At 45.1% G+C, this 26,569-nt stretch overlaps 1 protein-coding gene across 5 annotated transcripts in view; it reads left to right on the top strand.

The window, feature by feature from the left end:
- Positions 1-26,569, top strand: part of FRMD4A (FERM domain containing 4A) — a 283,978-nt gene that overhangs the window by 24,241 nt on the left and 233,168 nt on the right. Inside the window, exon 1 of one of the 5 annotated variants that reach the window (XM_019487546.2) lies at positions 19,587-20,118. The exons of 3 other annotated variants lie outside the window; for them this stretch is intronic. In XM_019487546.2, coding sequence (XP_019343091.1) covers positions 19,960-20,118 — 159 coding nt within the window. In that variant the 5' untranslated portion in view covers positions 19,587-19,959. Of the gene's footprint in view, positions 1-19,586; positions 20,119-26,569 lie in introns of those variants that run through there. One more of the 5 variants, XM_014607558.3, reaches the window with a different exon arrangement.

Genomic DNA, 26,569 nt, shown 5'->3' with positions numbered 1-26,569 from the left:
AGAAGTTCAGGACAGTTAGATCAGTTCAAAATGGCCGACCGAATCTAAATTAAGTATACCTCTGAGGTAGTGTAAGAGCGCAGACTAAGTAACAATTTTAGCTCAATCTGGCCACAGAAAGCAGTCTATAGCCGTGACCAAACACAAGTGTATTGTTGCAGACTGCTTCAAAAATGGCCGGTTGGGTGACAACCTTAACCCTCATGGCATGAGGGGTCAGATGAAGATGTTTCAAAACAAAACAGCTTCTGTAACTTGTGTTAGCTCGGAGGCTGTGAGGCAGTGCAGTTTTCAGAATGGGAGGGGGGAAAGGGAGTAAAAGGAGTTTACTCTGGGGGGGTTTTCAGCCCCTGCTGGAGGGTGGGACAGGAGTATTGGAGCCCCCCCAAAGTGGCAGGGGGCTCCACTTCACCCATCCCACCAGCACCGGCTGGAGATGAGCTCTGTCTGCTCCCTTTCCCCCACTCCCATTCTGAAAGCTCTGCGGGCTGGCAGGGAGCGGGGCCCATTTCTAGGGGAAACCAGCTGCAAGCTCCCAGCCGACAGCTAGATTTCCCTCCCCTCTGGAGCCAACAGTGAACTTCTGTTTGGTCCGGGGGATCGTTGTAACTCAGAACGCTTTCTGCAGCATGTTCTCAGTTACATCGGGGAGCTGCACTTTTTGTCTGCGCCCTACCTTAGATTGTGGCAGGTGTGACCCATCTAACTGAACTTCTGTACAGTTCCCAGCACAGCCCTGGGGCTCAACAGCCCAGCTGCTAGCCCAGCCTCGGGGCTGAGAAAAGCCTGGTGGCAGGGGGGCACATAGGGAAATCTGAGAACCCTCCAACCCCTCCTTCCACCCCCAGATAGATAACCCCTCCCCCCCCACAGACCAGCCACCACCCACATGCAAGCCCACCAAATGCCCCACCCCACAAACCACTCCCAGTACCCATTTTACCAGTTCTCCAGTGCCAGGAGGAAGTGAGGAAGGGTGGGTAGAATGCGGGGGTTGGTTTGTTGTTGGGGGGAAGTTGTTCATATTGGGCTGGGACATGAGGGTTAAAAATAGCCCCTGTTTCCTGTGGGTAGAGGAGAGACCCCCCCCCTTTCCCCAAGTGTCCCTGCAGACTCTACGAGCCCCCCTGATCCTGCTCAAACCCTCCACAGACCCTGCCTTTCCCCCTGATCCCTCCCGTGGACTCCATTTGCCCTCCCCAAAATCTCTGCTCCCCCCATGGATACCACCTGATTTCCCCCCCCCCCCCCCCACACACACACACACACACACATCCTGCTTGGCCCCCCCATCCTCCCACAGACCCCATCTTTCCCCCCAGATCCCTGCTAGCCCCCCCTGTCCTGACTTATCTGAGATTGGGTGGCCATTTTTATCTCAATCTAACCTCCCCAAATACTCATACATACCTTTGCTTAATGTAAACTGCCTGTTATTGATCCCACCACCTAGTGATGAGGCTCTGTGATTGCAACTACTGTACTGTGAGCAGCTGCCTCCAGTTGTTTGTCTAGTTGCTCTGGGCTAATGTCATGTACGTTGTACAAATAGGATGGCAGTGACACTTGTGTTGGGTATAGGATGTAGACACAACATTGAAGCATATCAGCAAACCCACTGAGTGACGCCTACTGGGCATTCTAAGCAAATGGCCAAATTTTTCATCATGCTCTGTACTGATCTGATCTAAACGTTCATATTTTTAATTATCAATGTATTTGGAGTCAAAGTTCTTCATCCAAAGATTTTAAAGACAAAAGAAGTCTTTCTTTTTTGTTTCTTGGCCTAAAAATATAGATAGCCATCAAAACAGCCATTTCCATCTGCTAGTAGAAGGCAAAAACAAGTGACTCTTGGACCCTTTTTATTTTATTTGTGCTTTATACATCATCTCCATGTATCATGCTCTCTAATTTGCACAAGGCAAAGAATGCAAGTTGCCTCCCCAGCCCAAAGATATTGCATGAAAAGCCTCTGAAAAGATAATAGGTTGCAAACAATGCCACTTAGCTACCCACACATACACTGCAACCCAGCTGTACTTCTGCAGTATATTTAGAAGGGGTAATTTAGGGTTGTGCAAGCTGTTGAAAGAAGCAAGCAAGTGTATTGCATTCATCTTGGTTTCCAGCACTTGCTCAGTAAAATCAAATCGGTGTCAACATCTACTTTTCTCTCCAGGTTTTGCATCAACATGTACTAGGTAAACTCCTTGTGGAACAGTAGGGTCTGACAATCTCTTAGTGTGGCTATACTAAGTAAGAAGCATCTGACACTGAGATTTCCCTGCAGTTCAAGTACCACTTTTCTTCTTCTAGGAACAGGTGATTGCTACACAAGCAGGTTCTTGGCTCCCATCAGCTTTTTCCATTACATATAGATGTGCATTCCCTGCCTATAGCAACTTATGAGATGCAGAACAAGCTTCATCTGCTAACAGGAAATTCTGCTATTAGCGTGTTATAGTGTTGGGTTTTATTTCCTTGCTGTGTCAGCATTTTTATAGCCTGCACACGAGGAGCATAGGACTGGAAGGGGGCTCCTGGGCCATTGAGTCCTGTCCTCTATAAAGAAGCTGCAGTTGAAAGTAGGGAAGATGAAGACGTGGCTGCTATGACTTTGTAATGGCTAACTGCAGATGTGGGTTATGCAATCAAATTCAGATATGAATGCCAGCTTTGGCATTGCCCTTGTGCAAACTGCCCTGGAGGGAAGCCTTACCCGCACCAACATTTCTGCACGCACTTGTGTGCATCTGGGGGGTTATTTCGTGGTTCTTTGTGCCATGATGCTGAAGGATTCTTTCTCAGCCTGCTTTTGCTATGTGGAGGCATCTGTTTTTTCAGAGATGCTGAAAACTGAGATAAGACTTGTATCAATTTGGATCTTAGAATTACTGACCACTTTTATAAGCATCAGTTTCTGTGTGCATTAAAGCAGTAAATGACCCTTGTCCGCTGCCTCTCAAAGGGATGTTCGAGGTTTGATTCAATCCAAGTGCTTTGATGCATTGCATATCGTTATCATGAAATAGGAAAGTAGAATTATGCAGAGAGCTTGCTCTGGTTAGGAAGGTCCCAATAGTTGGGGACCCCTTGTGAATTTTCAGGCCCTGAAGGAAAATCAACTTATAAATATTTCCTAAGCACCCCCCTTTCACCAGCTGCCATCAGCATCCTGATTCAGACAACTGGTATCTGAGTGCAGTGACACAAATGCAGTTTTTTAATATAACACGCAGGAAAATCTCTCTTGAATTTATATGATTGACAGGCCATTTCAGGAAGGAGGCTTTGCAACTCTAGTCATGCTTTAAAATGACTCTTCAAAATATACTCAGCGTTGCATGTTCCAGGGGCTCTGCAGGCAGTAATCCTGACCATACCCCTGCAGAAGACAGTCTGCAAATGTTGCTTTAGGCAGACAGAGGATGTGGCGAGGGGAAGAGCTGAAATGATTTGCCCAGACTGGGACTCCATGGACTTCTCAGAGCCAATATCAAAACATAGGGCTCACACACTACATTTGCTTCTTCTTGAATGCATTTCCAGCTAGTTTTTTATGTGCAGACCACACTAGGGATTGGGAGGAGGGCCTCTCTAATTTTCAGCCGTTGCACCCAAAAATGGTAGGAAGTTATTCTGTCAACAGTGGGCGTTGTGTAATCCAGCCATTGCAGTGTCCTTCTGTAAATTTTCAAATGTCCCAATTGCCACGGCTTCCTGGGAAAAAGATTTTGCTGCTGTTGCAAGCTAGTGGGAACATTGCCAGGAGAGTAATATAAACAGAGATCATTGATTTTTATTCAATTCAGCTATGTAGGCAAGTTTTGCTGGATTTGATCAATCAAAGTAGAGTGCTTTGGATCTTGGTCTAGATCCTTAGGTTGTGTAAATTGATAATAGCTCTATTGAAGCCAGTGGATGCCAGAAGAAGATCTGGCCCCTTTTTTCCCTTAAAAGCATTGCAGCAATATCCTCTGGGCAATCATTGTTCAGTCGGCACATTGAATGCTCTTCATTCCTGAGCATCTTGGCTTTTCTTATGGTGACGTTAGTAATAATTGAAGACATTACTGGGGCCTATTACCTGATGGTTGTGCTGAAGGGAAATAGCAAAAGAGATTAATAGCACATACAGACAGGATGGCATTTTATTGTAGAGAGAGAATGTAAGGAGACCTATGAACTCCCCTTGCAGAGCCTATTATTGTTATGCTATATATAAAACACAGCCATTTTCCCCACTCCTGCCCCTCGAATGCTTGCATCTCCTTAGAATAATTTTGGGGGCTTTGTGGGGTTCAAGCCAAAAGGAACTCAAAATAACTTTTTGGAGGAGAATGGGTGTTCAGGGCTTTCTGAACATCAGAGCCTCCTAGAATAACTCAGGTGGGTACCAAGGAAGAGACAGACAGACCACAAATAATTGGTTCACATGAAGGCATAAGCAGCAAGCCCTATGTGCCCTCCTCCCAACCCCTAGAGGTCAATGAGAGTTTTGCTCAAGTAGAAACTAAAGGATTGGCAACAAAATCGCTGTACATGGGATGGATCCCTTGCTTTCCTCTTATTTGTTTTAATGCTTTTACATCAAGAAAGCATGAATCTCCCTGATTGGCTTGCAAGGCCAAGAAGCATCAGCACAAAAAAAGCCTCATGTCTATAGATGTTTGTCCTGGAGTGACCCAACCACGTCTGGTCACAAGGGGACCGAAAGCAGAATGCAATTTGTGCGCTTTATTTTCCCCTTCCCCTTGTGACCCTTTTCAGCTAGAGCGCGAGTAACCATGAGGTCACAAGTAGTGTATAATCATTTAAACTAACCTCTTCTCCTATGACATATTTTTATTTAGAACTGCAGCAGATGTGCATGTTTTAACCACTTTCCTGACCAAATCAGATATGAAGCAAGTTGTGCAGTTGGACAGATTCACAGGGGAACTTGCATGTCGAACCACTGTCTGTCTGTCTAAGTGGACTCTTGCCTTCTACAACGTGGGGTTGTGAGGGCCTGCATATAAATCTGACAAATGACGCTTCTCACACCAACCAAAGAAGGGGGAACATCCCCACTGCTACAGCCGTAAAACATTTGGATGGGATCCCAGTTGATCTCTTTACACCACAACGGCGGTGCAAAGTACTGCATATGTATCAGACCTTAAGATTGAATGAGCGCTTGCCAAGATGGTGCAGTGCTGACACAGGAACTGCATTGCTGATGGGGCTGATGTGGTTCTTTAGCTATTTTAGCTGCTGCAGTTGCGTCTGATAGGAGCTGTTGCTGCTCTAATTTATACTAAACACCAGGCAAGTTCCCAGACAGCCCTGGATTACAAAGAGGCTTGAAGATAATGGGAAGGCATCTTTGCTCCCACTCTCCTCCTCTACAAGAAGCAAAGCTAGCACTGGACAGAGGACTAGACCAACCTGCAGCTATGTGAAACTCTGTTCTGTGCACAAGATTGATACAAACAGCCCTTGAAATTCATGAAATACATTTTGAAATAAATTTGAAGGTCTGTTGCTCAGGTTCTCTGGGCTTGTAAGAAACGTGGCTGATGAATCGGATGTCATAGACGTTAGGGCTGGAAGGGACCTCAAAGATCATCGAGTCCAGCCCCCTGCCCCAGGGGCAGAAAGTCGGCTAGGGTCAGAGGATCCCAGCAAGATAAACATCCAAACGTTTCTTGAATAAGTCCAAAGTAGGTGCCTGCACCACTTCTGGAGGGAGCCTATTCCAGGTCTTGGGGGCTCGGACAATAAAGAAAATGTTCCTTATGTCCAGCCTAAAACAGTCTTGAAGGAGTTTATGACCATTGGTCCTTGGCTTTCCTTGGGGCACTCTGGTGAACAGACATTCCCCCAGATCCTGATGTACACCCCTTGGGTACTTATAAGCAGCCACCAGGTCCCCCCGAGCCTGCGCTCTTCCAGACTGAAGAGTCCCATGGTGCTTAGTCTCTCTTCATAAGGCCTGTTCACTTGCCCTCTGATCATGCCCATGACTCTCCTCTGGACTCTCTCAAGCTTCACAACATCCTTCTTGAATTGTGGAGCCCAGAATTGGATGCAATACTCCAGTGGCGGCCTCACCAAGGCCGAGTACAGGGAGAGGATGACATCCTGAGTTTTACTTGAGAAGCATCTATGGATGCAAGCCAGCGTTTTGTTTGCTTTGCCTCTTGTGACATCGCTTTGGTGGCTCATGTTCATCTTGTGATCAATCATGACCCCCAAGTCTCTTTCAGCTGTGGTGCTAGCAAGCATAGCACTGCCAAGCCTATAAGCATTGACAGATAAGAGCTAATATAGGGGTCCCGCTGCCTCTTGAGAGACTACTTGACCTGAAAGCCCTGATTCTCATTCCCCCATACTGGGACTGGCACAGGAGCTGCATGTCTTCCATTTGGCAAGAGAAGGGAAGGGAATCTTTTGATCCATCCCACAGGAGACTCCATACAGTCTCCTCCAGCATCATGTGATGAAGAAAGGTTATTATGACCATGGCCTCTTGGGACAGAGATGCTAACTAGTGGAATAATGTGGATAATTCTGTATAGAGGAAATAAAAACCAAAACCAATTTAGTCTTGGCTAACTGGGGCAGATAAGTGTCACGACTAAGCATAGAGCTGGAAACTAAGAGCTCCCAAGTTCTGCCCCTCGATTTTCCCATTGACTTTTGCATATGCTTGAACAAGCCAATTACCCAGTGTGCCTTGTGTACTCTGTCCATGACAAGACCTTCCCCAACTCATTGGGGTTGTTGTCTGGATCAATCAGGTGGTATTTGAGCATTATTGAACCAAACCCCAAATTGTTATACCTCGGGATTCACCCATTGCTTATTAGAACTACACTTCCTAGACTTCCCAGCATGCAATTTTCTACCTGTCTGTATATTCATTTGTTAAGGTCAAAGACCAAGCGGCTGCACTCCATCACCCTTCTCTGTAGACTGAAAACAGCTGAATTATGATCAGGAGAAGTCTCTGGCCAAACACGCGATGTAATCCAAATGCAGTGGTTTTCAACCCGTGATCCATGGACCCCTGGGAGTCCACAGACTGTCTAAGGGCTCTATGAAAGATGACTATGATCAATCAAAAGTATGTGAATACCCACAGTTACAATTCACAGGGGTCCACACCTTCCATTTGAAATTTCCAAAGGGGTCTGCACCTTCATTCAAAATATTTTGGGGTCTGTGAATGAAAAGGGTTAAAAACTACTGTCTTAATAGAATAAAGGCAACTTAATACTGTAGGTTACAAGCATGGATCAAAAAACCCTGTACTGCAATCGAAGTTTCATGCTTAGAAAGAGATGATGCACTTACCTAACTGGAGTCTTTTGAGGGGAACTGGTTCCCTAGGATTTATGCTCATCAACTGGAGCAGTTCCTATCCTGCAGAAGGCAGCACATAGAGCTGTGCACTTAGGGACAGGGGCCTGCTGGGAAGTGTCCAGTTGGGTTCTTCCCCCTACCTTCCCTGCTTTACCTTTTGTCTTGCTTATCTCTACCTATTTTCATTTTCACTGACTTCCTACTACACTTTTAGCTTTCTCATTCCTTGGAGTCTCAGAACACCCTTCTCCATACGCCTGAAGAAGGGTGATTGCACCCAAAAGCTTGCAACGAACTTTTTACCAACTACTCAGTTGGTCTAATCGAAGATATCACATCTACCCAAAGAACCTTGCTGGCAATGCAATATACAGCTCATGGATGGAATATGCGGCCTGAAGCAACAGATCAGACTCTTATTCCAATTACCTGGTCTTGCACAAATCTGTTCAATTTGCTAACAAAAATAGCCAGTTCTGGATTGCTCTCTTTAATTACCTCTGTGCCTGGCAGAATTAAAACTGCCAGTTCATCATCATCTCCAGTTTTCCCTCATTTGTTTTTCATAGACTTTAGGCTCCTACAGTTCTTAAAAACACTGCCATATCCTTCAGCTGCAAATGATTTGATCGCTCTTGGCTTTGTGTGATCTGAATATTTTCTTGTTCTCTTGCTTCACAGCTGTGACCTACTTAATTACAAGCAGGAAGCAAACCCCAGAATCATTAGACATTCTGCCTGATTGGAAGAAGAAGCGGGGGAAATAATATTTGTGCTGCTAAATACTAGGATGTCGTTCTTAATAACAGGAAGTCAGGTTCCAGATAGCAGTGAACATTTGGATTCCTTGTGCATCGAGATAAGGAGTGAGAATACTTTATGGGCGTTTTTTTATGGCCGGGATGGTGCTGGGGGCTGGGGAAATGGCAAACGTTTCAGACAACTACCAAAATGGGAATGAGTCGTAAACTTCTAAATCAAGAGAATAAATCCTCTTTGTTGGCTGTGGGTTTTAGCTTCTGTGCAGCTTCAGTCTGCTGCCTATAGATACAATGAAGTGACTGAGATGCTGGTTTGTACTGATTGTTTTCAATTCAGTTCTCCACCCCCCCCCCCACCCCATCCCTTAAGACTCTAACAAGCTGCCTTGAAAATTAATTTGAATTTCATCAGAGAGTTATGTTGCAGATCATCAGGTTTGAAAGCAGAACACTGGGCATTTTCATTAACTCCACTCCACCTCCTCAATAGATTGTTTGCTACTATTTTTACTTCCTGAAACTCAATACATTGGCTAGGCGTTATGGGGTGGATGCATGTGTAGTACTGGCTGGAGAAACAAAGCGGCCAGTGAGGACATCTGGCTTTAGGCCAGGCACCTCTCATCTGCTTATCTCCCTGTTTCTGTTCATAGGACTGATATCTCCCAGGAGGTCTGTGAGCCCAAATACATCAATGTTTGCAAAGCATGTAAAGTCAGCGGAGTAACAGAGGGGCAGTTTGCCAGTTCGTGATAATTTGAGGGGCAAGTGTGTGTGTTCCAGTGTCCTGCAATGGGAGGACTGAGAACTGTCAAGAGAGCTTGTACATATGTCAACACCACCCCCCAAGGGAGCTTGGGAATGCCATTGAGAAATAAGCCCTGTCCACTCTGTATTCACTCAAGCCTGCAAATCTATGACCTAGACGGCTTAGTGTGCCTTGTGTGCACCACAGCCTCGCAGTCTGGCTCTAAGTGAAGTAGGTGGCTTGGAATAGCCCTGAGAACAGAGCTGCTCTCCATGGTTGTCTCTGTGGATTTGCAGGTCTGTCAGCTCATGGACATTTCTCATCAACATGTCCAAGCCATGATGCACAGATACCCCAATGAGAGGCAAATCCCTGGGTTGGCCACATGGTGACATCCCACGTTCAGCCAAGACCTTCCTTCAAGTTTTTTATGTGCAAGGATATTGTGTTGCTGGCTCAAAGAAGAGGGTAGATGGAGGCAACTCATCTGAGGAAGACGTTCTCCCTAACTTTCATTCTCCAAAGCATGTAACTTTATACCTGGCAAAGCTAGGAGGTAAATCTATCCTGCATGTATTTCAGAGGGGCATATCATGCTGCTTCCAGAGGAAACACTGGGTGCATGTACATGTGTGCTTTAATGCTCAGTTAGATAGGCTACTGCGCATTAAACCATGCTATTACACTAATGCACAGTAAAATATGCTACTGCGCATTACGTGTCACTTAAAAACCATGCACATTCATTACTGTGCATTAAGGCAGCCTAATACACATTTCTTTAGTATCTCACATTGGAAGGCACTTTTACACATGCTTCAGGAGAAGGGAGAATTTAATTAGAATGACTCCAAGAGCTGTTCTAATTAAAACCCCACAGTATCTTGTGTATTAGAATCATCATGCTTCAAAATAGCGGTGCGGACACTTGAACTAAAGCTTGTTTGGTAAGCTTTACTCCAAGCACCCCTGCTGCCATTTTGAAGCAAAGGGACGCTAATGTGAGACACAGAAGCTGGCAGGAGCGCCATAATTACCATGCTGCAGTAGACTCAATTATTCGTAATTACAGCACGTTGGAGCAGCCCCGCAGCATGTCTACAGGTGCCCTATGGTACTAAATTTAACGCACATTAGGAAAAGAGGCTTAATGCACATGTAGATACACCCACTGAGTAACAGTACGAGTCCAAGGAAGTTCTTCATCTTAAGCCATGTGCAATTTGTAAGCAGTTTGGAAATCTTCCCACTAAGCATTTCTGTATAAGTGTCAGATTGTGCTAGATACTAATGCTGTTTACTGTGCCTTGGTTAAAAGAATAAGGCTGCTGGGCTTTTCTGTTATGCTGAATTCTTATATTCATTATCTCCATTGAATAGCTCCTTCATGCCAATGATTTCATAGCACCTTACAAATCTCAGAACTAACTCTCCTGGTGTAAGTCAATATAATTATTTACGGATGGGGACATCCATTAATAATTATAATTTATGTTATTCTATCATTATGGATATGGATTATATTATTTCATAATATAATGATGGGTTATTATTCCTTTCTGTTAACAAACAGGTTAAGTGACTTGCCCAAGGTTAAGTTATTTCCTGTGATGCTGCTGGACTGGAACCCATATCCGGTGGTTTTAAGACCTTCCTCCATGCCCACAATAAAGGGCCACACAGAGCCCCCAGCATCATGTGCATCTTTCCTTTCTAATGAAAATGTACATCCCAGTCAAGATAAGGGAGACTTTTTTTTAATGATCATCTATAAAGAAATTCAAAAGAAATTCAAACCCAAAAGAAATTCAAATGTGCGCACTTTTTGCTTAGATACAAGTGAATTCTCTAAGACAGTTAATACATGAAGGAGGTTGGACTAGATGACCTCCTGAGGTCCCTTCCAATCCTCATTTTCTATGCTTTAAAACATGAGAGAGTCTTCCCCCCACCCCACCCACTTTTCCTCTTTTTAACAATATACCCAACCCTTGTCTGGGAACAGAAAGGACTCTTGTCTGAGCCACTGAATGCAGCAAGTGTTATGAGCATATCACAGTCAGCCAGACAACTTAAAAATATCTGCAGGATGAGTTATAAGAGAACTTTCTACTAAAGCGGGTCTTTGCTCTGTCTATAACTGGGTTTACTCAGACTGTTAGGAACCAGTTCACTAAATTATCTCTCCTGCCATGGGGCAAAAGTGTAGACTGGATTTTTGTGAGCCACAGATTCAGAATTGATTCCATACCATGGTACAGAAAATGAGATACTTGTAATATAAATTGATTCTACAGCTTGTATTCATATCAGTAGTGCCATTGATTTATGACAGTTCATAGAAGATGCTCTGTCATGTTGATGAGTATGGAATATGTGCATAGATAGACTGCAGTGGGATTGTCAGTAAGGCTGGGACAGACATTCAAAAAGCCTGAGCCTAAATTGATTCAATCTTTGCAGGTTAGTCTAACCTGGCTAGGCTGAATCAGTTTGTAACTGTACAGACATCCCAGACATGCAAGCACATACCTGAAGTGGCTCAGGCTTGAAGCCAGGGGTTGCTAGACCAGCCCTTCTTTCCTTTCCACAAGGCTGAGCTGAGGGGGGTGTGGCCAGGCCCTGGCAGGATTAGGGAGGGGTTCCTCCCCTCCTTGATAACAGAGCATTTATAAGCTCTATTATTAGCATTTATCACCCCATCAGAAAACAAACAGCCTCTCTCATTAGTTCAAGCTCTTAAACAAACAGGGAATGGAGGGACATTACCAGCTGAGCTGTTGATTAGCTCCAAAAAGCCCTAAGCTGAAACTGCTGTCTGCCACAGCATGGACCGCAGCCAGCATGTGGTCTGCTAGCTAATGCTGAGGTGTCTGTGTAGGCAGAGGGGATGGGGGATCCCTGCTTAGCAGGGAGTGGTGAGGGGAGGGGAGAACAAGAGGAAGCCAGGCAAACCTGCTGTGCCTGCAAGTCTCTGCTGAAGCTGTAGCCAGGGAGCGGAGGGGAGGAGCCAGCCCTGCTGTGGAGCAAAGAGCCCTGCCCAGCCCAGAGAGCATGCTGGGATACTGGGGAGAGTCTGGTTTATCTTAAACCAGTAAGGGGTCTGGGACAGAAATTAAATAAACTGGTTTGACCCAAATCGGTTAAGTCAGATTGACTTTTTTTAGTAAATGTTTAGGATTTCAACCAGGTTTATCTCCAACTGGTTTCAGCCATTTTCAAACTGGTTTATATGCACTGAACATCTGTTCTGTTACAGGTTTAAACCAGTTTCTGATCACTTAAACTGGTTTATGTGTAATGTCTGTCCCTAGCCTAAAAGAGACCCCTTGATTTGCCTCTAGGTTGACAAAAGTAGTAGTGAGTGTGTTAATTTTTAGCTTTTGCCTGATTATATTCATGCAAATTATAACTTGATAATTGTACATTGTCACCAGGCTCTTGTTAAAGCCTTTTCTACATCAACAAAGTCAGACATGCTAAACCACTGGTCAAACATGTTGTTTAAGCCCACACATCTAGTGATGTTCAGCTAAAGCTTTGTGAAATAGTTATAACAGCACTGAATGCAGCTAGAACCAGTGCTATAGGAGGTGGGAGAAGAACTTTATAGGGAATAATATCATTGGACAGTAGCATAAAAAGGAGTTAGGAAGCCAGGCACCAGCCGCAGGTACCATTTTAGTGGGGGCACCAGAAAGGTGCCCCCTACCTCCCCCATGGAGTCTATATTTTCTGGGTGCAGGGACAGGACACCACACTGATTTCTAACAGCAATAACTGGGGAAGGCAGATGGGACTGCAGCAGCCAGGGACTTTGGGTCCTTGGGCAGGTTAGACTTCCCTTGCTTTCTGGTAGGGTTTTCCCAGGGGGCTTAAATTCTACTGGTAACACCTCTTATACTGGATGAATTTTCCCTCTTTTTCTGGTCATAAATTATCCATGATCAGGCCACTATCTTCAGTCTTATTTGTTGTTCAAAGCCATTTGCAAATTAATTTGTGAATCTGGAGCTATGGTTCTCAGCAGAGGTGATGCATGGGGGGAGGCACATGCCCCCCCCTAGAGTGCTGGTGCCTCCCCTGACAGTGGCTGGTAGGGGGCCATGGAGAGCACTCATGCCCCCCCCTGAATTTGGCTCCGCCACCGCTGGTGCACTTGGTGACTGGCCGCTGGGGGTCTCCCCTGTCCCTGGCTGGTGGTTGGGGGACCTGCACCTGGTCATGCCCCAGACTTGGGAGGCATCAGTCGCCCATGGTTCTCAGCCTGGTTAGAGTCAAGGCACCCTCTTAGCTTTCACTCATTTTTTGCCTACAGAAAAATAATAGAGTAATTCTTCTGTTGCAAAGAACTCACAAAGACCACAACAGGTCAGTTTGTTTTTTGTTTTTGACACTCTAGGGCGTGTGTAGACGAACCCTAAATTGAAGCAGTGGGTTTTGTGTCATGCACACACCCTATACTTACCTGCCTCTCTGGTGGCGGGGAGGGGAAGGCGAGCTGCCGGCAGGCGGGGCAGTCCCTGGGCTGTGGGGGGGAGGCCTGGTCCTTCCTTCTGCGGCAGCAGCAGGCTCCCCTCACCCCCAGGCACCACTCACCTGCATGCATCTGGTTCGCGTGGTTCCAGGGGGACCACATCCACACAAGGAAGCACCAGGCCCCTGCACAGCTCCGGCAGGCAGGCAGGCTCTGGGGTGGAAAAGAAAAGATCAGACTTGCCGCTTTTCTTGGGAAGAGCCTGCCTTCCCGGGCTGCTGCCAGGCTGCCTGCAGGACTTCCTGCTGAGCCGTGGGGCTGCATGGAGCCTGGTGCTTCACTCCATGGCTGTAGGAGCAACAAACCAAAATTGCTCAGAGGAGTTTTAGTTTGCTGCACCCCAAGTCATTTAAGGCATGTCACACCACCAAATTTCCTACAGTGGCTGGAATTAATGTGCAATACACCAACGGGGCATGCAAACAGTGACACCATTAAAACAGTGCAAAAGCATTTAGCCCACTTTAAAGTGTCATGCACACACACCCCTTGTTACATCTACACACGGCCCTAGATTCCACTTTGAAATCTCTGGGTTTATCTTGTGAACCTCATGTGGGTGTTTGCACACCAAAGACTGCTAATATTGTGTGGCACCTTTAAAGGGGTCTCACAGCATCTCAGGATGGTGCATCACCCTGGTTGAGAATCACTAATCTACGATGTTTATAAGCCATTTATTTTATTAAAGACCTGAATATTTTCTTGCTGTTTTGACCATGTAGAGTTACCAATTTCTGGCTGGATCAGAGGATCTTAAAAGCTCAGGATCCCAAATGGAGCACTCTCATGGAAAATGAATGGTGCCATCTTAAATTAATGTTCTCCAGTCTTCACTTAGACCTACATCTCTGACAGTAAATTCATTGGTATAATATCCGCAGAAAAACAGAGCATGATGGAAAATCACTGTGCAGTGTGCTTTTCACCAACTCAACATAATAGAAGTGAATTCATTTCAGCATTTTGAACATTTGAACAAAGAGCTTAGCTGGACTCACCCAGCTTTACATTCCACCCAGCCTTAAACCTCATCAAATTACTAATGCAGCTTAATTCAACAAACAACATAGCCACAACTGAGAAATAAGTTACAGTGTCCCAATACATATGACAAATGTCCCTGTATAGGAGGAAGAGTTTGGGGATCTTTACAGACCTAAACACAAATGGCTGCTGCTCCCATTAACTGTACATCAACAACACTTCGAGTTTTCAAGAAACATCATGATCACTGCAGGTGACTTGAACTGTACATTTTCACTCGGTGTTACTGTAACATAGTGGTTCATTTTATTATGGAACGTGCTGGGCATATTAGTCTTCAAGAACGCCTCAATGGAGTTGATCAGAAACCTACAGCATAGTATGGCCTGTTGCAATATAACTCAGGACATGAGCTTCTGGGTTCTTATTTGAAGAAGACATACATTGCCCTAGCTGTTTTGGTAATGTGGGCTATATGAGACTCAAAAGCTAGTCGATATGACTCAAGTATTTTGGTGACTGTGAGGTCAGTGGGGATAATGGCTGGAAGCTCCTTGGGAAAATACTTCTAAGAATGGTTTCTTTGCCTGTTGCTCTGGAAAGATTAGTCAGGAAGGTCCGTGCCTGCTTTGTACTTTCCCAGGGTCCTGCACTATGTTGATGTTCAGGAATCCAAGAATGTTTCCCTAGTCTTGGGCTTGGCTGGGAGATAGGCAGCAGATCCTGTCACCTCTATGCACAGCCAAATCCTGACCTCGTGCCCATATAAATCTGGAGTAATTCCACTGATGTGAAGAGAGTGACTCTGCCTTTACAGCGACACAACAGAATTTAGAGCCTGGTCCTCAGTCCTATGCAACTGAAACTCTCCGTGGGATGAATCCTGCGGTTTTGTCTTCTGCTTTATTCCCTCTGCTTTTCCCCACATGCTATGATAAATTGTCCTAAGGTAACCCTGGACATTGTTTCTAATCTGTGTTACCTAGCTTCAGCTTCCTACCACTGCATTGTTACTCCTTTTTTTGCTAGATTTAAGAGTCATGTGCATAGAGCAATCTCTTCCCTGCGTTGTCCAGCTAGTAACTTGTTGGATACTGGCAAGGAAAGGAAAACTTCCTTTTAATGCTCTAAGTGCCATATGCCACATGCACACTGACCCCTCTAGATGTATAAATACAAACATGTAGCAGCGCTCAGTGGCCCTGGGAATGAGCCCTTCATCGTTTGGACCCTTTCTTGCGTGTTCATGCAAGAAAAGGCTGTGCTATGGAAGTAGGCAGAGAGAAATATGGAGAGTAAAAGACTTTGGATAATTGTTTCCAAAACAACAAAGCACGAAGCTCCAACATGAAAGAGACCTTTCGGCTTAAAGGCCTCATCCTCTTATCATTAAAAAGAAATAAAGATCAAATAGTGACACATCTGATACAAAGATTTGGTCTTAAAAGAACAGATCAGTGGCTTTGAGCCGTAACAACCATCAGGGCCAGCTGTGGAGCAGAAAGAGGATGCATCTTGCTCATTTATTGTATGTTCAGAGAAAAGCTACAAAGTTTCCCCCAAACTCCAGTTTTTTTGCACGCTATTCTCATAACACAGTCAAGAGGGGAACTACTTGAGAGCCCATTAGAGAGCAGGGCTGATTTCCTTATTCCAAGGACCAGGCAATGCGGGTGACTTGAAGGGAAAAGATGTCCTCCTCATCACCAAGCTTCCGAATGCAGACACCATTTACTTGCATTTGTACAGGTCATTGCATTTCCACTTAGTCTGTTCTGGCATTTTGTTGAAAAGGACCATTTTCCTCCTGTTTAGCTCAGGTTTGAGAGCCTGCCCTTCACCTTCAGCTCTCACTGACAGTCAAATGAAGCAACACAATGGACTGGATTTTTTTTCTTCATGGAAAGAAATGGGCTATTTTTATATCCTAGTAACAGCCTCTGGACCGTCAGTAAGATGTGGGAGGTTTGGAAGTAAATGCTTTCCCTGACATTTTCTCAGATGGCAGGAAATAATCAGTGCATAATTAGAGAAACCGATGAACAGATCTGTGTGTGTATATGTGTATACATGCCTAGCTCTGTCCATCATACATCTATAAATTGCACTGCAATTTATATATAATCTTCCCTGTAGATTACCAAGGGGTTGAAACCCGTAGGATTGTATAGAAATGTAATGGGGTGCTATAGGCACGTATTTTGTGTATGCCAGCAGAGGATCTGATCGGCTGTGCAACTAGATCTTCATTTCTGCTCCCCATCTCCCCGTGATCTCACAAGGTCCCTTCCAGCCCTAAACTTCAGTGAATCTGTGACACTCTCCGCCGGCCTTTCCAGATGCCTAACAGTGCCTCCCACTGGACACCAGGTGTGATGGGGGTGACTGGAAAACCAAAAATCCCATTTCATAAAGCTTGTTGACTTTGAAGAGACACGTTCAGAAGCAGACGGCCGTCCGGACAGGTTCCTCTCCTGGGATGTAGGAGACCGGGTCTAAATTTTTGCTTTTCCCAGGATCTGGGATCCCCCCCAGCCTGAGTGATTGTTTTGATCATCAGGGTGTTGTGCTTTGCCTTTCTGGCTTTGGCCCAGAAATTCCTTCGTGGACTCGTGAAATCTTCCGACGAAAGTCTTACTGAAAACGATAAGCTTCCTTGAGGAGTGCTGGATTTCCTTAATCAGCAGTCAGATGCTCCTTTAGGAAATTCCTTGACTTGTAACAATGCTCCAGGCAAAATCCTTTGCCTAACTTCAGTCTGGGAGTCCTAGACCTACGCCTCCGCTAACCAAGCCGAAGAACCAGCTCCCTCAACTCGGAGGGATCCCCGACTCACAAACCTTTCATGCATGGTCAGCCCATCACAGGGAGACGGAGCAGGGCATCTAATGTGAGTTACGGTACAGCTCCACGTGGCATAAAGTTGTGCTAACTATTGTACAGCTCCCTTCCCAAACTGCCCTCTCCCCACAGTTGGCCTCTTCTGTGCCTCCATGAAGGATGGTTGCTAATAGTGTTACCCTCCCACTCGGGAAGGGGAAGTCTCAGGGAGAGAAAGTACCTGCTCAGCTCTGGGGACTGTGACGTGTCTGGTTTCTGTCTGAGAAATGCATGTAATCTGGACTCCATCAGAAGCTGGTCCTCTCAGCTGAATCCTTGTACAGACGATGTTTAGCTTTGCCAAAATAAAATATCGCACATCAAATTAGCAAGGAAGGATCTGTAGGAATCTGACCAAGCTGTTCTCACCAAGGACTTAAATTTGCATGTTCAAATGGTCGCACGTCCAGCTGACTCCCAAGGACTCAGTTCCAGTCTATTGGTTAAATACTTCCTTTTGCAATCGTTGCGTCAAGTCACATTATGTAACCCAGCTCTTCTAGAGCCGTTCTCATCCATTGGGTAATCATATACTTGGGACACGGGGGCTGCCTATGACCAAAATTCCCCTCCAGAACGGCCGGCAAGGCTCAGCGCACATGTGGAGTAGCTAATTTTAAAGCAGCAGCATAGCCTCCATTTCCCTTCTCCCCCTTTCCGAATGCCAAAGCAGTTAGATCACGTTGTGGAGCAGTCGCTTTTGAAAGTTATTTCCTCCTCCTTTTCTTTTAATCAAACACATTTCTTTTTCTTTCTCTTGTGTTTCCAGGCAGGGCTCTTATATGCTGTGCTGTAGCCTAGAGCAGATGTTTCCTCATCAAGTTTATTTAACAAAAAAAAAAAGCCTTCTCCAAATGGGGTTTTATAATGGCGATGTTGCTAGTCCCCTGTCAGTATTTTTAATGATGGGGACAATGTGTTACTTAAATTACAAACAGGCAAAGAAATCAACCCAAGAAGGAGACAGGAAAACGGACATCTGAGATTCAGAGGCGGGGGGCAACACGGGACTAAAAGACAGACCCATAGGAAGAGAGAGAATGATGTGCTGCAGCACAAATAGCATCTACTAAGTTGGAACGAAATGCTATGATTTTTATGACACTGCTATAAAAATGATGTCCTGGAGAAGCAATTAAAGCTGTGAACATAAATTTTGCCGCTCTATTTTGCTGGTGTTACACCTGCCTAGTCAACGAGCTGTTAGAGGTATTGTACTATTATTATTATGTGCCAGTTTGGATTGTGCTTTCTGGTCCTCCCAGATCAAACTAAATATATACTGAGTCAGGACATATATATAAAACCGTGGAAGAGCAATCAATATTTGCTGTTTGAGCACGTGTTTGCTCGCTACCTTGTTAGATTGCTTGAGATATTCAGGCTTTGAACAAGCCATGACTGCTTCCACAGCAGCCAGATTCATGGCTTTCATTGTCTTGGTGCTCAGCCTCGCAAAGCACCGCTGCCTCATTTTTTCAGAGGTGCTGTAAGTCCTAGTGACTTCAGTTGGGGCTGCTCAGCATGTCCTCTCAGCTGCTGGCCAGACCAATCTTGTGAGGTGTTCACCAACTAACCCCCATTAGCTGTGAAATCAGGCCCCATAGGAGTTATGTAGTCTTTTGTCATTCATCCTGCAACACCAGCAACAGCTCTGGTGGCGAGTTGGCCCCTCAGTGGCTCTTCCACTGACTCGTTCTGTGGCCTTATGTAGGACACGTCACTTCTGTGTCTCACTTTCCATGTCTATGAGGTGTTGAGACTGGCACCTTCCCAAAGATCTGCTCTGTATTAGGAAAGTTGTACCAAATTAACGACACGGCGCTTTAAACCACTAATTTAATGTAAAACCCTAATTTATCTCTTTCACCCCAGCTTCATTTGGTGATGGAAGCTGAATCATGCTAAGCAAGGGTCAAACTGGTTTCAGTGTGTGTTTGTTAAGGGCACCAATTTCAGCTGATTTTGGTCAACCTGTGCAGGTGGTTTAATAGAGAGGCACACCCTTAGCTGAGGTTTAGATCAACATAAGTATTGCATGAACACTAAGTGCCAAGAGGAATCTGGAAAGTGTAAAGACTCTAGCAGTGCCTACTGTATACAAAATAAAAATCTCCAGTAGTCCTTCATCAAATTTAAATAAAGGAATAAAGAATAAGAGGATAAGATGCTGCACGCTGCAAAGCCATCCTCTCAGCTGTTGTTTTGTAGCATTTGAAAGAGTTAAGCCGAAGACTGGAATGTCTTGGGAATGTTGGCAGGGGGAGAGAGCAGCTTTTTTTCCTCCCTCTGGATGGGATCCCAGTCCTCTGAAAGCAAAGTGATGACTTTGGATCTAAGTTTGTTTCTGGGTTCTGCTGCTCGGAGCTGGGACGCGAGATGCAACGTAACCAAGGAGCCCTTTGTCAGGGATGTGAAATCGCCTGCCTCGCGCGGGACTGATATTTTTACCCTGTCCCCGATGATCTCTGGGTGCAGCAGAATTTGATTTGAGAAGATACATGCAAAGAGAAGCTGTTTCCTGACGGGAGCGGGGGAGGAAGAATCCCAGCTGATTTATTTTGGCTGCAGCCTTTCTTTGCCGCCTTGCTGAAACTTGCTGTGACATTTTAACCTTGCGGTCCGTAAGGAGTCTAGGAACTCACTAGCCACCTCAGCTTGGGAGCCCTGGGTGCTTCACACAGGTAGTTGGCATGGCTGCTGTCCTCTTTGGCTTTGAGGACCTGTTCTACAGCTGGGACAGCCTGGTGTGGAACTTGACTTCACGGGCTTTGAGGACCTGCCGCTTTGGAAATCTGAGGGTCCTGCAGCTGATGCTGAAGCCATGGTGCATTTCCAGAGCTGTCTACCAGGTAGGTGGTTTTGCACCACTGGGCCAAATCATGAGGCCTTTACTCAATCCCTGCACGGGGAAATTCTCAGGGGGCCTAATCCTGCAAAAAAATGAACTCCATGAGCTTCCCATTGCAGTCAGTGAGCACTGAAGATGCTCAGTACTCATAGGAAGAAGTCTAGGGGCAGAATAACAGGGTTTGAGGTCCCTGGGAGCTTTTCTGAGTTGGAGCAGAAGCCTAGATTCTGCTTTACTCAAGCGGAGGCACGTGCAACCGTGTTAGTAAAGGAAGGGGCAGATTCTGGCTAGGGATCTCTTAGTATTTGGGGCATCCTGGATAGATTCTCCTTGTGAAACGAGGCTGCTCTTTGCCAGTCTGCTCATGCTGTGGGTTCCTGTTTCTTGACTAATCCTAGCTGCTGGACAAACTGCAAAGTATTATGTAGCATGAAGAAATCTAGCCTTGCAGAACTGTAACCTGCATGCAGTAAATAAAATGAAGGGCTGACTTTAAAATATAACATACATCACACTAGGCAAGCCCTAGGTATCATTCAGCTTTGGGAGATTCGATTCATTTGCTTGCCTGTTACATATTTTGTTTGGATGGGGTTATAAAAGCCCAACCACAATAGTGAAAGTGGGTCGGATGATTTTTTTTTTGTACCTGGGTTAGTGAATTTTCTGGCTAGTTTTGCAAGGCTGTCTCAATTCATTGAGGTAAATGCTATATATAACCTGAGGTAGGGCTGGCATTGTGCGGACAAGGTATGTTGTTAGCTCAGCTTTAGGCAAGTAACTTGAGTTCAAATACAGCAGTAAAGACTTGGATACCTTGACTTTTAATTCAGGTGGCAGTCATGGGATATCAAGTTGCTATCTTAATCGTCTTCCTAGCTGGTTTCACTTCAATTAGCCAACTTGGATTAGCCAAGAACAGTTAAGAATTCATTTTTTTTTATTGTTTCCATATCCTATAATGTCAGAGTATTCATTGGTATTGCAGAACTGACCAAGAAACTTGAGAACCCCAGACTTTGGGTTGTGTGATCAGTGCTTGTATTTGGGGGAAAAGGTATTTTCTGCTAGACTTATTTGCTTGGTTTGAGTTATTTCTGGGTTTGGGAGTTGCTGTGTTAAGCACAGCTGCACATAATGGGCCTGATTCGAAGACCATTGAATGTGTCCATCCCCAGTAACTTTGTGAACAGATTCATAGTGTAGTTTAGGAAGAAACAGGTACAGGTAGTGAATTTTTTAAATGCTAATTTGCCCTAGGGCTAGTGAATGGTCCTAACAACTCAAGCCATCCTAGAAAATCCTCTCTAATCCCTTTTTCTAGTTGTAGCATTTGCATCAGATGCAGCTCCTGACATCTGTATGGAAACTATTGCAATCAGTTGATGAATACTCCATGTGAGTAAAGGAAGACACTCTAAGCCAATGTCTCCCAATGTTTTCCAGCCCAAGGCACACTTACATTAATTAAAATTTTCCATGGCACACCTGTTAAGGCATGCCCCATCCCCATACTTATGAGCTCATTGTAGCTCACTGCCACGGCAAAATTCCACCTGTTCATTTCTGACGGCATGCCCTTGTGTCGTGGCACACTGACTTGTTTGTCTCTGAGCTTGCCCAAGGAGTCATTCTCCTAAACAGGGCCTAAATAGCATTGCTACCACCCGGTCTGTTCTGTTCTACCAGAGAAATGGCCTTGGCAAATACTGGGGGACTTGCACTAAAATTTGGCATCGATTTGGGATTGGATGAAATAAGCAGCTCATTTCTCCAGCTGTACCTGCAAAGCTTTCCCACATCCACAGCTTTCTTTACTTGCTATCTATCACTTATTAGTTGCAAACTCTCTTGCACCTCTGAGATCCAGAAAGGAATGGAAGCAGAAGTGATAAAATAGGACGAGCAAGACTAGGAGAGATGAACTGGTTAGATCACTTTGCTCAACAATAAGTCATCAGTGGCTCAATGTCTGTTTGGAAAGAGGTATCAAGTGGGGATCCCCAGGGGTCTGTCCTAAGTCTGGTATTTTTTTCAAATTTTCATGAATGATTTGGATGATGAAAACGAGTCCACACTTAGGAAATCTGCAGACAACATGAAATTGGGTGGAGTTGCAGACAAGTGTAAAGTCCTGCACTGGGGATGAAATAATTGCATGCACAAATGCAGTCTGGGGAATGTTTAGCTTGGCTGCAGTACTGCATAGAAGGTCCTGGGGGTTACAGTAGACATAACATTGAACACCTTCAAGAGAAAATTGGATGCTTATCTTGCTGGGATCCTATGACCCCAGCTGACTTCCTGCCCTTCCAGCGGGGGGCTGCACTTGATGATCTTCCGAGGTCCCTTCCAGCCCCAATGTCTATGAAATCTATAAGCTGAATGAGCCAAATATGAACCAGCAGCACAGTCTAGTTGCACAAAAGGCTGACAGCATTTTGGATTGCATTAACAAAAGTGTTGTTTGCAAATCAAGGGAAGCTATTCTTCTGCTCTGTTCTGCACTGGCGAGGCCTCACCTGGAGTACTGTGTCTTGTTTTGGGCCCTGTACTTCAAGAAGGATAGGGATAGATTTGGAAAAAAAATCCAGCACAGTGAGACAAAAATGGTTAGAGGCCTGAGGAGCAAGACTTATGAGGAAAGGCTGAAAGAACTAGGGTTAATTAATCTGAAGAAGAAAAGATTATGGGGGGGGATTTGATAACAGTCTTCAAATACCTAAAGGGTGCTTATAGAAAGGATGGCCACAGGGACAGGACTAGGAGCCATGGTATCAAACTGCAGCAGAGGAAATTTAGGTTGGAAATTAGGAGGACCTCTCTAACTTTTGAGGGTGGTCAAGCATTGGAACAAGCTATCTAGAGAAATTGTGGCATCCCCGTCCCTGGAAATGTTCAAGAGAAGAGTGGACAGACTTGTCTGGGATGGCTTAGTCAGTGACGATCCTGCCAGCAAGCAGGGGGGCTGGTCCCTTCCCACCCTATTTTCCTATGATCCCACAAGATTGGACCCTAGGTGTCACTCGCCAATCAGAAGATGAGGCTGCAAGAAAGAGAATCTTAAATGAGCCAGTTGTCATGAGATTTCTAACCTAGATCACTAGATAGGGATGTGACATGCTTTTGGCACAAGCATTGCAACCAGGACTTCTGAGGTCTAACCTAACTTGAACATTTGGTGGACTTGGGAGTCTCAGTTAGCCCATCAGTAAAGTGGGAGGAATCGCCTTCATGTCTTCCAAGACCGAAGAGTGTGTAATTGCATAAATCTGTGCTGAAAGGATGGCAGGCAGGGATTGCATTTGGTCTGCTTACGTTGGCAAGAAGGCTGGACCTTAACTGAGAAGTTGCAAGTTGTTGTAAGGCTGCCATTTCTTATGAGGTAGGTATAAGATTGTGGGGTATTGTGTGTTTTGCTGGTGCTGAGGACAAGGTATGTGCTGCTGAACGGAGCAACTTGTCTTGCTGTTTAGCTTGTGTGTGAACCTATATAACGGTAGATCCACCTTGCTGACACCGAACATCCTGCTTTTGTATTTATTACTTGTTAGGTTTTCCATTAAATTCTGTTTTCATTGACCAATCTTAGCTGACACACGCCTTAGTGGTTTTGTGCATTTTACTCTCTTATGTTTCCTCCAGTTTAACCTGGATATATTCTAATCAAATCGTGACTCTCTGGAAAGACTGCCTGTAAAAGCATTCCTTACTTTGCAACTCCTTCAGCTGCTTCAACATTTAGATGGGCCCACATAATGCCTTGACTACCCTTTTTTTTGTCTGCCCATGATATATTAATCCCGGGTGCTAATTCATCTTGAAAGCATTTTGAATGTCAGCTGCAGGACCTCTACTTGGAATTGGAACTAAACCACACTTAAAAAGGGAGATTATAGAGATTTGTAAAATTAGAGACAACATTCTGCCACGCACTCAAAAAAAAAAATCCTTTCCTTTTGTGCATTTTTCTGAAAGCCTCAGCATTGTATATGATTCCAGAATAGAGCTAATAACCTACCAGCACAACTGCACTAAATGCACATAACTTACTGACTTGCCTCTTTGGAGATTGTGGCACCTGTAAGTCAGCGCTTGGGATACTTCCTGTTTAATTTAGGTGATGTTGCAGGGACCAGTTGGGGGCAAAAGTAGGACAGCTTGCCTGAGAGACGGGGAATGTCTAGGGACGTTGCACAGATTTAAGCAGGTGTTGGAGAAACTTTCTTCTAAGAACTGTTGTCCAGCAGTCCTGATCTAGATCTCAGTCTTTGTAGTTTTTAAGAGCAGGTTAGAGAAACATTTGGATGTGATGGTCCTGAGCTGATCCTGCCTTGAGCATGGGATGGAAGTAGCTGACCTCCTGGAGCCCCTTCCAGCTCCGTCTTTGTATGACTCCAGTTACAGCCCTTAGGAGCAACCTGCTTCTGAGCAGTGTGCTCGCTAGTGGGGCTGAATGATCATCTGGCGCTGGCTTTTCACCTGACCTCTGCAATCTTCTGAGTTCATTTTACATGACCAGGATACAAGGCTTTGTGGGTGGAAAAAAATAGCTGTGACATCCAGAAATCATAGTTAGTAGACTGGAAGGCCGTCAGGGTGGAGACCGGCAACAGCAATCTTGGAGCCATCAGAGTGTTGCCGACCAGCTCCCTCACTGTCTTGCTCCTTCCTGATGCTGCTTGGGCCTCCAGGATTCGCGGATTGAGGCTGAGGGCTCTCCCTGATCCGAAAGTTGGTGGTTGGCTGGGAGTGATCACCTGTGTGGCACCTTGCTTGCTGCTCAGTGGGTGCGTCTACACAAGACGATTACTGCACATTGGCCTAATAACACTGTGTAGTAGTGTAGCTGTTAAAAACCATGCTAATGGCCTACTGCTCAGTGTTATCAGGTTAACGCATGGTAAACATCACAAAACCATACGCCGGTGCTACTGCACACTAACTTTAGTTACTGCACACTTAGTTCGTACTTTATTAAGCAAGTACCAAACTAAATGCACAGTATCTAAGGTGCATTAATGAATGTGAAGACACACCTAGTGTTTCACTGCTGGACCAAGCTTCCTTCCAGGCCCTGATCCTGAGAACTGTCCGTTCTCCTGCTACCACGTGGAGAATGAATATCAGTCGATGTCTGGCAATTGGGCTGTGTGCTGTACAGAACAGCCTCTGCCCCAGAGAGTTTACTATCAGAAGTAAGGCAAGAGATGGCAAGTGGACACAACAGACAGAGAAGTGCAAGGAAACAGTGTCATCATAAGCATAATTGTCAACATGAGCAGCTGCCATTGTCATCACTGTCAACATCAATGTCAACAAGCATCATTGTCAACATAAGCACATCCAATTGACAGCTATAGGATCATAGGAAAGGAGGGTTGGAAGGGACCTCACAAGGTCATCTAGTCCAGTCCCCTGCTCAAGGCAATAACATCCTTGACTAAACCATCCCAACCAAGTGTCTGTCCAACCTGCTCTTGAAAATGTCCAGGGTTGGTGATTCTACAACTTCTGCATGTAGCCTGTTCCAATGCCTGATTACCCTCATAATTAGAGAGTTCCTCCATGATTCAATTTACATTTCTTCTGCTGTAGCTGGAGGATATTGCTCCTAGTCCTGTCCCACATGGCCACAGAGAAAAACCCATCTCTATCCTCTCTGGAATTGTCCTTCAGGTATTTGAAGACTTTTATCAAATCACCCCTCAGTCTTCTGGTCACTATTGACTATTTGTTTTTCCATAAAAAGAGGAAAAAAGTCTTAAAGATTTGAAATATATTTTCCCCCTGGGATAATGTGACATAGTCAAGTGCATTCAGAAAGAGATTTTCCAATAATCTCAGAAGCATCCAGCTCTGGTCATTGTTGGGAACCAGATTACCAGATTAGATGGGCCAATGCTCTTGCCTGAAAAGGCACCATACCTTCTGACTATGTGGTGCATGGAGTGAGAATAAGGCTCACTGGGGTCATCTAAAGGAACACTTCCAAATTACAATTTGCTTGGGGAGGATGGAGTGAAAAATAAATTTAAGCAGCCCCTACTAGGGGAGCATGAGGAAAGAGGAAAGAGTTCTTTTTATTATTATTATTTCTTTCTCCATTTCATTTCCCTGTGTGTATTTGAAGCATGCAGTGAGGCTGACTGCAAGCCCTGCCTCTGCACAGCAGAACTGGTGCAGTTCCAGCGTGCAAGCCAGTGTGGCAGTCGTGTGTACACACATGACCGGGACGGGCGGCACATGGAGATGAAGGATCCATCCTTCTTAGTCATCCCTCTACAAGGGTTTCAGGTCAGAGCTGTTACTGGGTTTGGGGTTTTCTCGTCGTTTCAGGGATGTCATTTTTTGGAGACCTGAGTGGATCAGGAGATTAACAGTACACTAATAAATCTTCACTTATTTCACCAGCACAAATCTATCGCAAGTCACTAGCAAGTGAACTGGGA

Source organism: Alligator mississippiensis, chromosome 4 (genome assembly GCF_030867095.1).
Source record: "Alligator mississippiensis isolate rAllMis1 chromosome 4, rAllMis1, whole genome shotgun sequence".
NCBI lineage: Eukaryota > Metazoa > Chordata > Crocodylia > Alligatoridae > Alligator > Alligator mississippiensis.
This window is presented reverse-complemented; position numbering and strand designations above follow the sequence as displayed.